This window comes from Poecilia mexicana, unplaced genomic scaffold (assembly GCF_051168715.1).
Source record: "Poecilia mexicana isolate PSO_F unplaced genomic scaffold, ASM5116871v1 scaffold_22, whole genome shotgun sequence".
NCBI lineage: Eukaryota > Metazoa > Chordata > Actinopteri > Cyprinodontiformes > Poeciliidae > Poecilia > Poecilia mexicana.
The window spans coordinates 3,155,345-3,169,309 of NW_028263391.1; the positions used below are offsets into that span (position 1 = coordinate 3,155,345).

The following is a 13,965-nucleotide window of genomic DNA, read 5'->3' on the forward strand; positions in this document are numbered from 1 at the left end:
GCTTTTAGGTACAGTCAATTTTTTGCCTGTTATTGATAGTTATTGGTAAAGTCATACAAGCTGAGTGTATCACACAGCATCTTAAACATCCATTTTCCCTCTCTTTCCAGTAAGTTAAATTCAGTAATACTCACAATGTAGCAACTTTGTAGAAGTAAGTAATAACATTCTTTATGGGATCATCCAGGTGTAAGCAGAACCCAGTTTCTCTGCCACCCTGAGTACGGTGACATACTATAAAGTTTTTCTTTGGCAGTGCGGTTGCTTCATGATGTGTGCAGAGGGACTAAAATAACCTTTCCTTCTGCACAAGCCTTTCACGTATCAGACAGCTGCTTCCAGAGCCGAGTGACCTGCTTTTAGAAAAGCTGCTGCATCTGCAGAAAGCGCGCACTTAAGATCATTAGGTCTACGTTACACAGCATGATGCAATGTAATTTATGTGCAGGAGCAGTGAATTTATGGGATAAAACCAGCAGGCAGTCGTTCACAACAGTCATAGTAAAGTCTTATCTATTGAAAAACTATAATTACTTGAAAAATTATTACTTAAACTATGTTATCACCATAAAACCTTCTGATTTCAAGCATTTGAATAAAACAATTCATTTTTTAAAGGTGGAAAACCTGATTGGATGAGTTCCACTGCTTTGCTCTTGTGCAGCCAGAATAACATCCAGTCATTACCCTGCTGAAATGAATCAGCTGTATTCTTTCCTCCCACCTCCAGCTATGTATTTAACTGAAAATACTACGCAGATCTTCTGCAGCTCTTCGAGAAGGATGATGAGTTGTATGTGGAGGGGAAGTGCTGAGGAAGAGATAAGTAGAAGGGAAATAAGAGCGAGAGCCATTGGCTGATCTGTGATAGGCAGCAGTTACTGCAGTCAGCTTCAAAACTTTAGACATAATTTTGACCAGTGTAAAATAATAAATAGATGCATAAAATGATCTGGAACTGCTATCAAAATTTTTAAAAAGCAGTTGCAAGTTCAAAACATTTGACAGTAAGTTCTTAAAGCTACAGATACACTATTTTCTTGTAGGTCTGACCTGCTGGCTCAGATTGTATTTGCAAGATTGCCCAGATGGATAATCAGAAAACATCTCCCCTGCCTTTTTCTGATCAGACTTTGTACTGTTTCATCACTTAAAGTTTTAGTTAATTGTATGTTGGACCCATTATTTTTATTTGTTCTGCAGATATTAACCACAAGAAACAAAACGCTCACCTTTGTAATTATAAATCGCAGTAAATAAAACGTGTCATGTTCCTATAAATACGACATGTCTTCTAAAGTAGGTTTGAAATTGTCCTCATGTTTGTTGGGGTCTTTTGTTTTCTTTTTTTGGTTTTTTTTTTTAGCAACGTCAGCTCGTTTTGAGCTCAAAGGTTGTCAATAAAGTGGGAAATCTTCCACCTGAACACACACACACACACACCAAGGTCAGCTGCAGTTTTTTTTTTTTTTCCCCATTATCGTACATCTGATGCAGGCGTGTAAAGGTCATAGTCCACGCCACATCTGTTGTGTGTCACACTGGCCCACATGGCTGCAGCCGCTGGTATTATCAGCTGTTTGGACCCGCATGTTGTCCTGTTGTCAGCCCAAACTGAGAGCTCAATTACAACTAAAGGCAGGAGTAAACTAAACTAGAGTTGCTGTAGTTTTCCTAAGAAATCTACCTTCTTACCCTTACAATCTATTTTTTTACTCTAATTTTCAAAGGGTAGTGTTATGTAAAGTCGACTCTTAAGCTTGACATCATGTTATAATGTTACTCCCTCATCAAAAACAAATCTGGAGTGTTGCCTTGATCTTTTCATTTATGTTTGAGAAATCCTTTAATCTCCATGGCAACCATTCAGCTTTGCAAAACGGCTTGGTGGACCTAGCTCAACCCTCAAGGACGCAGCTCCTCCTTACAGCTACAGTTTCTTAAAGAGACAGAGACCTAATTTCAAGGCATTAAATTACAAAGTCAAATTTATATATATATATATATATATATATATATATATATATATATATATATATATATATATATATATATAATTTTTTAACAACTGAAAGTAACAGTTTCTTGATTACGGTATAAAATGGCGCTATGTGCCTGAATAACACAATACCGCCCCTATACCAACTTTATGCATCCTGAATGCATGCTACCTAAATAATTAGCCAACATTTAATGCAGTATTTTTGGCATATTTTGCATCCTCATAGAGGAGTCAGCCATTGTGCATTTAAAGGTGCCAGTTGAACTCGATTTGTCCTCTCCAGCAGGATGTGGAGAACTTCAAGAAGTTAAACGTCATCAGTAAAGACGAGTTTGACACCCTCACTCCCAAAGTTCCCGTTGACCCGAACCAAGAAGTCCCCCCTCCTCCCATGACAGGTGAGTTTGTGGAGGTGCACTGTAGACCATTGTTGTACTAATCTATTATCATGTCGATTACTCTGACAGTTAATTGGGTGAAAGATTTTTCCCTTCTGTAGTAACTACTTCAGTGGTGTCCAAAGTGGGTCCTGGAGGGCCGGCATCCTGCATGTTTTAGTTCTCTCCCTGGTTTAATGCACCTGGATGAAATGATGGCTTGTTAGAAGGCCTAAGAGGAACATTGACATGCTGAAAAGGTTGTTGCTTCCACCAGGGAGAGAACTAAACCATACAGAATGCCGGCCCTGGAGGACCGAGTTTGGACACCGCTGAAGTACTTAATCTAATGAAAGAAATATACAAAAGAGAAAATTTCCTTCCTTTGATAAGAAAACATTTTATTGCTTAAAATAATTCAAATAGCACTTTTAGTTTCAAGTGTGTACTATGAGGGGGGATACAATGGCAGAAATGGATGACAAATAGAACATTTCACATTTCTTTTTAAAAGTTAAAAAGCACACATTACACTTTACTTTCAGTCTCAAGTTTGAAGTATGAAAACTTTATAAATTAGAATTTACTAATGTATTTTTTATTATGTTTGTCATTTATCACACTTTTTGATGAGCAAGTCCAATAAGCAAGAAAAGAGCTGGAAAAAACAGAAGCTAAAATTTCAGAAAGTTACACTACCAAGTCAGAAAATAGAAAAACATAATTTAACAAAGCCTGGAGGCAGAAAATTTGCCTCTAGGAATTTTATTAATCAAGGTCCTCAAGTCATTTGATTAGAGCCTTAATGTATATTTTTTTATAGCTATAAGCATTGCAGTCTGCGTTATACCACAAAGATTTAGCCACAAAGACGGAAAGTTACTCAACTATACTAAGTTATATTCAATAATTTTCTCTGTTCTTAACTCACCAAGGCATAGCATGTAATTCTGGGACAAGATTAAAGAACAAACGTGTGTGTGTGTGTGTGTGTGTGTGTGTGTGTGTGTGTGTGTGTGTGTGTGCGCGTGTGTGTGTGCGCGTGTGTGTGTGCGCGTGTGTGTGTGTGCGTGTGTGTGTGTGTGTGTGTGTGTGTGTGTGTGTTTTAACAGTGGAGAGTGGATCGGATCTGGCTCGCTCTCTCCCTACAACGGTCCCAGAATCTCCCAGCACTTCTCAACCCCGGACCCCAAGAACGCCTCGCACGCCTGGACGTCAGGATCCCAACAAAACCCCTCGCTTCTACCCTGTTATGAAGGAGAGCGGCGCCATTGATGGACAGGTCAGCAGCACTCACTGATTCTGATTCCTAAGCTTTACAGAGTCTCATTACTATCAGGAAAAATTGTTGTTGTTTAGCAGCAGGAAACGATAAACGGCTGTGCTGACTTGTTTTTAGAGAATGAAGTTTGCTGAGGTAAAAGTTGCCAGGAAAGAAGAGATACTGGTTATAGGAAGAAAGCGTGCCCAAATAACCACACACACACACACACACACACACACACACACACACACACACACACACACACACACACACACACACACACACACACACACACACACACACACACACACACACAATGAATGACCTTTTACTGCAGTTACAGTTGCAAATGTTGCACATTTTCTTCCTTTTCCCCCCATATACAGTTGAAATCAGATACCTACATACACTGAGGAAAAAGACACAATCACAGTTTTTTTCTCACTGTCTGAAGTTAAATCTGACCAAACTTTTTTTTTATCTTAGGTCAATTAGAATTATTTCTATTTGATAAATACCAGAAAACGTTTTAAAAAAATTTTGTTGTGACTTTCCTAGAATTCAAAGCTTTACTCAGATTTGGTCAGTGTCGGGAATAACTGTATTTTGACCTGTAAGGGTTTGGTCTGATTCAACAAGGTCATGCTAAATCTCATTGTTCAAACTGTCTCAACATCAATTTCCAAGTTTTGCTACAGATTCTGTTGGATTTCTGTCTGAACTTTACCAGAAGATTCTTCTTTCATCTAAAACGGGGGTTCTGCTACCTTTGCAATACAAAGAGCCATTTTCCCCTTAGTCCACCAAATAAAGCTTGCAAATGTCACATCACCTGTTAAGAAAATGAAAACCAATCTTTAAAGAAAAAAAAAAAACACAGTAGGGAATGTGTTTATCTTCAAAGAAGCGCTAAAATACAAAACCACTCTGATAAATGTGAATGTCTGGTTTCTGTACCAGATGCCAAGAAAGAAGAAGACTCGCCACAGCTCAAACCCCCCGCAGGAGGCACACATTGGTTGGGTGATGGACTCCCGTGAGCACCGGCCGCGTTCTGCATCCATCAGGTCAGACCGCGCTGCTTCACTAGCTGTAATAATAATGAGAACGCCGCCTTTAAGGGGCTTGTTATCAGATCCAACCAATAGAAGAGCAAACAAGGAACATTTCTTCCTTTCACAAAACCAGCTTTCACATGCATTAACCCTTTGTTCTTGTATTTTTTTGCCTTATATAATATTCTTAAAACTGGAGTGATTTCTGTACTGTCTGATAACATGAGTGGTACTGACGTTTCACTAGGGCTGGGCGATATGGCTATCACGATATAAGCATGTCATATCAATTAATAATTATTGATTAGTTTTTTGTTTTAAATATGTGAAATTCTACCCAACTAGTGGCGTGACCTTTCCAGGTTTGTCCACAGTTTTCTCTCCGTCATTGTTTTTATTTTTAAGCAGTTATGAGGCACAAAGACGAAACCTGAAACTGCTGCTAGTCGTGACAGGTTGAGCAGCTAAACTCTTCCCTCTGCCTACATCCCCCAGAATACTATGTGGTTCTGGATGGGAGTTCATATTGAATATTCTAACAAACATATATATTATCTATTGATATTGATCACATATCTATCACGATATATATGATTTATTTATCGTCCAGCCCTACATTTCAACAGCTTTCTGATGTATTTTCTAAAAGAGATTAAAAACACAAAAATAATCTTCAATATTATGTCATTATCCATTAAAGGTTTTTTGAGGTTCTTTTTCAAATTTACATGATCAGCAGTTACTACAATCACAGAAAGCAACATGTTCCAATAAAAAATAGCTCTGCAAATATATTTTTGAGGCAGCCGTAATATAAAAGTAGCAGTACAGGCTCGTCTAGCATTAAAAGCGCGTCTCGTTGTCGTTGCCTATGGTTACATGAATCTTTTCTGCCGGCGGGTCCACAGCAGCTCCAACGCTTCTCCATCAGAAGGCGCTCCGCTGACGGGAAGCTACGGCTGCACTCCTCAGTCTCTGCCCAAGTTCTGGCATCCATCCCACGAGCTGCTGAGAGACAACGGCTTCACCCAGCAGGGATACCACAAGTATCGCCGAAGGTGCCTTAATGGTAAAGAGACACGCACGCGTCTTGTTTCAGGCAGCAGCCAGCACTGTGCCTTTAGCATCGCATGCTAACCACCACCTGCTGTTGTGCTTTTGTTTTTCTTCTCCCTAGAGAGGAAACGGTTGGGGGTCGGCCAGTCTCAGGAGATGAACACTCTGTTCAGGTTTTGGTCCTTCTTTCTCAGGGACAACTTCAACAGAAAGATGTATGAGGAGTTCAAACAGTTTGCACTTGAAGATGCCAAAGAAAATTACAGGTGAGACAAACATGAAATGGTTAAATCCTCAACTCCATACCGATGGTCGGGTTCTGTTTCTCACAACACATTCTGAGGTGGAAATGAAACCTGGAGACCAAGCAGACAGAATAAACAAAAATGCAAAAATGTCCAGAAATAATATTAGAAATCAGATCTTTTTCCAATCAGCGAACGCACCATAGCAGAGTGCTATCAGGTTTCTCTGAAAACGCTGAATATTACTGTAACCGTTTTCAGTATTAGTGCTGCATTCAAAACTGAGGTCAGAGGAAACACAGAGATGCGAGAAGTCATAATATTTCAACATGTTTGCTCTTTACTCAGGACATTCAGGAGGTAAATGTGAAGCAAAACGGCTGTGTTTTATCAGCTTGAGGTTTCAGCCACTGCCATAAAACGTTTGGGAGCCTCTGCAGCTTTTTGGAAACCCCATGGTCGATGGTGCATTCCGTTTGTAGTCGGACCTCGGAAATTCCGACTTCTCAGTCAGAAAATAACACACACACACAGAGATTGCTGCTTTAAAAACAATAACCTTACTAATCTGCAGTACAAGATGCTAAAACTGATGTGAACTTTGTGGGCATTCTGTTTGTTTTAAAGTATTTTCTAAAAGCCTGCATAGTTTGTGTAACTGAGAAAGTATTTTGAAAACACTTTGTCAACCATTTCAAACTGTAATTCTTAAAAACAGAATCGTTTCATTTCATGTCAGCAGATCGAGTCTTTGTAAATTGGACACAGAACTCCCATCGACTGATCTGTATTGGTTGAGCTTGTGTCGTTGCGTGACCTCCAACCTTCAGCAGCACAGCTGCTTTCTGCTCATCTGCCAGAGGCGCCTCCTCAGGCCTGCCAAACCCACATTCTTGGCTCAATAAGTGACTGGCTCAGCTCCGCACAGTCTGAGGGAAGAACAAACCATCCAGCAGTAGAGATACCTTGCATCTCCTTCATCACACAGATATCAGCGGACTCATTCGTCCACTTCTCCTGACTGTTCGCTTTGAGGCTCATCACCAGAAAATACGCAGGATTCGCTACTTCCAATTCAAAGTGCTCCCTTTTTGTTTCCAGAGATGCCTTAAAGTTCCCAAACATTGTTTTAAAGAATCTTTTATTTGGTGTAGAAATACCCATATAGGTCTGATCTGTCTTTAGGATTTTAGATTTTGAAATAAAAATGATCAAATGCAACCCAGAATCCCTAAAGTGTTTGGCTCTAAAGTAGAATTAGACTTTATTATTACACAAAGACACAAGAGTGAATTTGATAACAAAATGTCTTTGCGTGGCTCCTGGAACATAAATACTGAACTTTTGGTCATTTTCAGTCTTTTCAGATTCATCCAGAATGCTCAGTATCAACTTTCATGCCGTCCAAGCCAAAACAATTCAAAATGCCTTCTAGGATCTTCTTACATTTTACTTCGACTATGACATGATGCGGTTTTAATGATGCGTTGACATTTTAAAACACTATTTTTATCACATAATGCAACGTTACATTGTCACTTGAGTTCTGCGAAGAACATATTCACAGACAAACTTTTTTTACATTTTAAGTACAAAATGTATATATTGTACAGTTTTGATTTCATTACTACTTTTTTTTTTTTACTTTATACTGCATTTAACAATTAATCGATTACCAAATTAGTTGACGATTATTTCAATAATGTGATGAATTGTTTCAGCCCTGCTAATATCGGTTCTCCTCCTGCAGGTATGGGTTGGAATGCCTCTTCAGATACTACAGCTACGGTTTGGAGAAGAGATTCAGGTTAGATCTCTTCAAAGACTTCCAAGAGGAGACCCTGAAAGACTTTGAGAAAGGTAACTAGCTTTGGCTAAAGAACGCTAACCGAGTTTCGCCAGAATCTGATTGGTTGCACAAATCTGTTTGATCCACTCAACCATATAGTAACACTAAAAGAAAAAGAAGTGTTTTGCACAAACTTTTAACTGCTTTAAAGACAAAGTGCTGTTGGGATTTATTAAGCGCTGCAATTTTGCCAAACACTGAACGCTTTGTCTTTGCAATTTGAAATACTGGGAAAAAGAAGAAGAATTCTTTGGATTTCTCCGCTGGCATTCACCCTTCACTGCAGGATAAGTCATGAACATTTTCATTTGTTTTCCAGGAAATGAAAGGCTTTGCGTATATGCTGTTGGTGCCCTAAAGGGACTGATAGAGAAGGGAGGGAGGGAGGGGATTCAGTCAGGTTTGGTACACAGAAGCAGTAGAGAAGTTGATGGAATCTGTTTAGAAAAGAGCATGTTCCCTCCCTGTGTAAGTGTGGCTCTTTTAAAAGAAGTGAAAACTGGTTTTAGACGTCACGATCCCTCTGAACCCGTTTCAGCCGAGTGAAACTAAACGGGGGATTGAACAGGAAAGGCTTTAACTGTTTATTTCCTGTTCTAGATGGGTCATTGTTCTCTTTATAAGTTTCCTTTTAGAATTTCTGCCTCAGTTTTTTTTTTTATTTTGAAAAGGAATTGTACTGCATTCCTTACTAAAGATGAGGGTGTTTTCCCTGGAGTGTGTATAAATCTATCAGTAGGATGCTTCTTGGAAATGTACAAGCATTTGCCATTAAATATTCAACAGTGCTGTGTAACAAAGCTGATAGAAATGCTGTTGACAGTCTTCCCTCTACATGTAAGTACTTGTAGCTGCATATTATAAGGGCTTTATTTAGTCAGATCACTGATCTCCAAAAAAATCATCCGAGGTTTTTTCAATGTTTTTCACTAGCCTGTGTTACTGCAATTTATTGCATCTTAGCCAAATAATTTTAAGTATATGAATGAAATTGATATTTTAAGCTCACTTTCAATTAAGTGAGGTGAAATATGCTTATCCCAGTTAATCTGCTGCTTTGTTTCTCGTTCTCATAGTGGATGTTTAGCTGATTAGTCATTTAATCTGTTACCAGTCCTGTCCTGTGGGTCGTCCTTTCACCAGACAGCTGTCCTCTCCAAGGTGTCACCTTCACATGTGAAGGAAAGCATCAATAAATTAACTACAAACATATTCCTTCTACTAAAGCTTACCCACATTTTTGTTCCATTACAAGCAAAGACTTTAATGTGATGCAGAAAAACAGCTGAATTGACTTAAAACATTTTTTTAAACATAAATGTACTGAATTACAAATGTATCTGCTAACTCTACACAGTACAGCTCACTGAAACACACCAACAGCTCCACTAGCTTGGTCAAACATTTATAACAGTGATTCTTGAGAATAGGGACAAAACAGGTCCTATGGATAAAGCATGAAATTTGAATAAAATATACACAAAATATATTTTTTTCAAATATCTAACTAAACTAACCTGGGTCATGTGAGCACAACAATGTATATTTTTCTTTTTTTTGCTGAATATTTTTTTATTTTAAACATTGTAGTCGGTGGATGATGCCTGTAAAAGCCCTTGTCCAGGAGCAGAACTCAATACATTATAATAGTTTAAAGAAATACTAAAATTATATATTATGACAATTAAGTATAAGTAGTCATATAAATGATTATAAAAGTATCGATAAATTGAATTAAAAATAATTTTTAGATATTTTCCAACTCCGTTGAAATTTGTCCTTAGTTTTTGTCAACACCGTCAGAAATGAAAAGAATGTAAAAAAATCAGGCATTATTGGGGGGCACCAGAACTTCTGAGGACCCCATGACGTTGTCTTTTCTCTTCCTTTGCTAGGAGGGCTAGTTAGCTCCGGTTAGCTTCAGTTATTCTTTAGTTTTTTCTTCTGTTTTATTCCTAAGTTGTTTGTCACAACCATGATGTGTCAACTCCATAACTGACAATTTACAAAACTTTGATGAAATTTTGCGAAATAAAAGCTTAATTTTGGTATAATGTAAAGATTTCATGGACCTGACGAGCTACAATATGGCCTCCTTCAGAATAACATCATATAAATTGAGGTAGTTTGGCATTTCGTCAACTCCGTCAGATGTCAACTCCGTCAGAGTTTTTCTGACTCTTTCAGTGAAATTGTTGTCAAATCTCACTTAATTGTGCAACTAATTCATTTTAATGTATTTTACATGAATTGCATTACTTCACATGTACCGAGTTTTTCATTTTACTCACTAGTTTGTCACCACCTTCAGTTCTGTGTCAACTCCGTCATGCACTGTCAGCTCCATCAGATGGACTTTTTCTTGTTTTTTGTTTTAAATAATATTAATTTTATTTCTTGAGAAGCATTTGTCTGTAAATTGAGTAAAAATATCACTAATGGGGTATTTTAAAAATCATTTTCAATTTATTTTTGTCAGATGGTGATGACAAAGTTTTGGGTCAGGTCGATTAAAAGTGTAATTTTTTTTAAAAAAATTCGCAACTGGGAGCCTGTACCTTAGCATCTTCATATTTTCTAAACATTATTTGTCATATTTGCATACATAAGGTTGAGAAATAATAAAAAAAAATATGGGAAAATTAAAACCCATTTTGTCCCTATTCTCAAGAATCACTGATAAACAACTTTCATTTCTCCAGTCAGTGAAATTAGGAGTAGAACAGCCAATGGAAAATAAATAATAAACTGATAAAACCAACAGGTTGACTACTTTGGTCAAATATGTAAAAACTAAACTGTATCAAACCTTCTTTCAAATGGTTCAGAATGTGCAATTAGGAATTCTAAAAATAATGTAAAATTAATAATAAAGGATGATGTCACTCAGTCAGAGCACAAAGCATAGAATTAGACTGAATAGATCTGCCCTTATGGATCAGGAACATTGTCACCAATACCCAATCTAGATTTTTTTTCTATATCAGGACTGATCCATATACTAATATGTGGTCTCTGTTAAAAACTACATCTTGTTGCTACGGTTGTGCATCAGAACTGTCCGAAACTTTAAAGGGTCGGTGTTATGTAAAATCAACTTTATTGATCTTTACATCATGTTATAACGTTATTCCCTCATCAAAAACATGCCTGGAGTGTTGCTTTGATTCTTTCATGCATGTTTGAGAAATCCTTTAATCTCCATGTTAACCATTCAGCCGTGCAAAACGCCTGCTTAGACCTAGCGCCGCCTTAAAGCTTCCGAGCTTCCGCCTCACAGAGCAGCTCTTTCCCACTCAGGGAATTCAGACTAGCCAGCAGCAAATAGCAAACACCTGGTGGAGCTGCTGAGCTCATTATAGGAGCTTCTTCTTAATGCAACACTGGTAACAAACATTGTTAAACATTGTAGAGGAGCCATGTTGTGATTACTTCCTGAAGGCAGAGTTTCAGAAAGAACAGGAGCTTTTTAAAGAGACAGAGGCCTAATTTCAAGGCATTAAATCAAGGAGTCAAATCTCTAAATCATACTTGTAGCATTTTTATAACAGCGCAGGTTAACATAGTCTCTTGATTGTGCTTTAAAATGGCCCTATGTCCCTGAAAAATACGTAACACTGGCCCTTTAAAGCTAAATGTTCTTTTCCCTGTAGGTCAGCTGTACGGACTGGAGAAGTTCTGGGCCTTCCTGAAGTATTCCAGGATAAAGAACCAGCCCATTGACCCGAAGCTGCAGGAGCACCTCTCAAAGTTCCGGAACCTGGAGGACTTCAGGGTGGTGGTGAGTGTTTGAGACCTCTTCCTTCTGATTGGAGTGTTATTTCCCGTCAGTAATAGACAGTCGTCACAGATTTTAAGCTGTGATTCTCACCCGCAGCCTCCAATCGGAGAAGAGGGCGGCAGGAGGAGATATCCGTCATCCTCGGCCGGGGATGAAGGAAGGCGTCGAAGACACCCTTCCAACTCTACCTCAAAACCCGTGCAGGCCTCCAAATCCGCCAACGTGCCCCCCCAGCCGACCGCCGCCTTGACCTCCGCCTCCACACAGAGCTCGGCCAAAGACAGCACCCAGAAAGCGACGGCGCCGTCCAACCCCGGCAAAAAAGCGGCGAAGAAAGATGGAGTTTCCCCCAACAAATGAAGCTCCTGGCCAGTGGAGAGAAGCGGCAGCCGCTCTCAGGTCACAGCGAACCACATGGACGTGAAGCGGCCGAGCGAACGAGCGAGCTCAACTTTAATTTGATTGTTTTTATCGCCGCATTTCAGTTTTAAAAGGAAGCAAACGTAGGCAGTAAGCTTGAATTTGTTTGCCCGGCGACGGCTCATAACGTTTACAAAACAAACAAAAAAAAAAATGCATTCCCCGCATTTTGCCTTTTTTCTCTCTCTCTCAGATGCCAAACTCCTTCAAGTACATTGATCGCTGTAAACCGCTCAGATCTTTTAAAGAGCTGTTCAACTGTGATTGTAGGTTGCCAAGATAAGAGATACGGCGGATAGTCTTGTGTGCCTTAAATCTGATCCATCATGATGTCAAGAGTGTATTAGATTTTTTTTTTAAAAGGTCTTCCTTATTGTTCAGGGTTGGAAGGACTCTAAAAGCAACGCTACTTTACAAGTTCACCAGCCCCGACGTCTACAGTTTCCATGGTGACAATCAGGTTGACGGGTGCAGTCATGAATTTGAGAAGTACTGACCCTGAGGCTAACAGATGTTTCTCAGCCTGACTGCTACATATCACAACTAATCTAAAGTGTTTTTTTTTTTTGTTTTGTTTTTGTTTTGTTTTTTTTGTTCTTTTTTTTGTTTGTTTGTTTGTTTTTTAATTAAAAAGCTGCAGAAATCATCCCATTAGTTTTCTGGGAAGATTTAAATCCCGTTTTACTCCCAGAGGTAGCTTAATTTATTGTTTTATTTTAGTTTTTTTGTTTTGTTTTGTTTGTTTTTTTTTTCAATTGACTTGATTGAATTAATAGTCTTAGGCGATCATTGCAGTTTTTATTTGCTTGTGCATTGAATATAATACAAAAAATAAAAATAAATGTTTCTGCTGGAATTATGGGTGTGAGCTAGTGTCATAAAACTACAACATTTTTAGCTTAAAGTTTACTTCATATTATGTTTGAGGCTTGGTGCTCTAGAGCACTTTAAATGTTAACTTTCCTTTACTTCATTGGACATAAAAGGTTTGAGTTGAATTTAAACAAAAAAAATGTAAATACTATAAAAAATCATTTACTATTCCATTATTCATTTGATTCGAAGAAGTGATTTGTTACCAGTAGTGTGTTTGAGTGTTTCAGAATAAAGTGTTGCATGTTCTTGACTTGTAAAATGCAAAAAAAATATAAAATAAGTCTGATTGTACAAACTTGTTTTGTGTCGTCTGTCCTGCGTTGCTCTTTTCGAAGTCGTTGAGCCTGATCTGCAACTTTTTCTTCCCAGCAACACCTCAGTGAAGTCGGTTGAGTCTGATTGTCTGGACTTACTGTTTATTCTTTAAATGAACACATGAACCGAGGTGTGATGTTATACCATGTAAGTGGATGATAGGCAAGTATTTTTTTAAGAAAAGACTACTGAAACTTCCAGACATTTAAATGTACAGAGAAACCTCAATGTTGGAATGAAAAAGAAATTCACATTTCCTTCCAATGGATACATAAAAAGCCTAAATCTCTTCATTTGGATTAGTTTGGGGTTTTTTACTGAGAAGTGCGGGGGATTAATTTCTAGCTTTCTGGTTCTCGGTTTATAAAACTGTCCTTTTACGTGTCACTCAAACTATTATGTTTGAACATGTGCCAAATAACTAAATGGAGAAATAATTACTTGCAAACAAAATGACTGAATGAGATGTTACATCTAACTGCATCAGTGAATACGTGATCTCCAGATAGCAGTCTACTACACGTCAGTTAATACATGATTATATTTGGGCTAATTATTTTAAAAACATACTATTAAGCTAACTTAGCATGATTGTGCTGTCTTCAGGTAGGGTATTTATTTTTGTAAACGAGGACAAATCGCAGTAGCTCATTTTTAGAAACCTAACTGGCAGACGGCATTCCTATCTATGGTGGGCAGCATCAGATGGCGAGACGGTAACAATT

At 38.3% G+C, this 13,965-nt stretch overlaps 1 protein-coding gene across 6 annotated transcripts in view; it reads left to right on the forward strand.

Moving 5' to 3' along the window:
- larp1b (La ribonucleoprotein 1B) overlaps positions 1-13,220 on the forward strand; it is a 38,066-nt gene extending 24,846 nt beyond the window's left edge. For 5 of the 6 annotated variants that reach the window (XM_014992624.2, XM_088002313.1, XM_088002312.1 and 2 more), the window contains 8 exons: positions 2,286-2,400; positions 3,492-3,661; positions 4,604-4,710; positions 5,607-5,767; positions 5,876-6,020; positions 7,750-7,859; positions 11,502-11,629; positions 11,726-13,220. In XM_014992624.2, the coding sequence (XP_014848110.2) occupies positions 2,286-2,400; positions 3,492-3,661; positions 4,604-4,710; positions 5,607-5,767; positions 5,876-6,020; positions 7,750-7,859; positions 11,502-11,629; positions 11,726-11,989 (1,200 nt within the window). In that variant the 3' untranslated portion in view covers positions 11,990-13,220. The remainder of the gene's footprint in view (positions 1-2,285; positions 2,401-3,491; positions 3,662-4,603; positions 4,711-5,606; positions 5,768-5,875; positions 6,021-7,749; positions 7,860-11,501; positions 11,630-11,725) is intronic. The other variant, XM_088002311.1, reaches the window with a different exon arrangement.
- Positions 13,221-13,965: the final 745 nt, after the last annotated feature.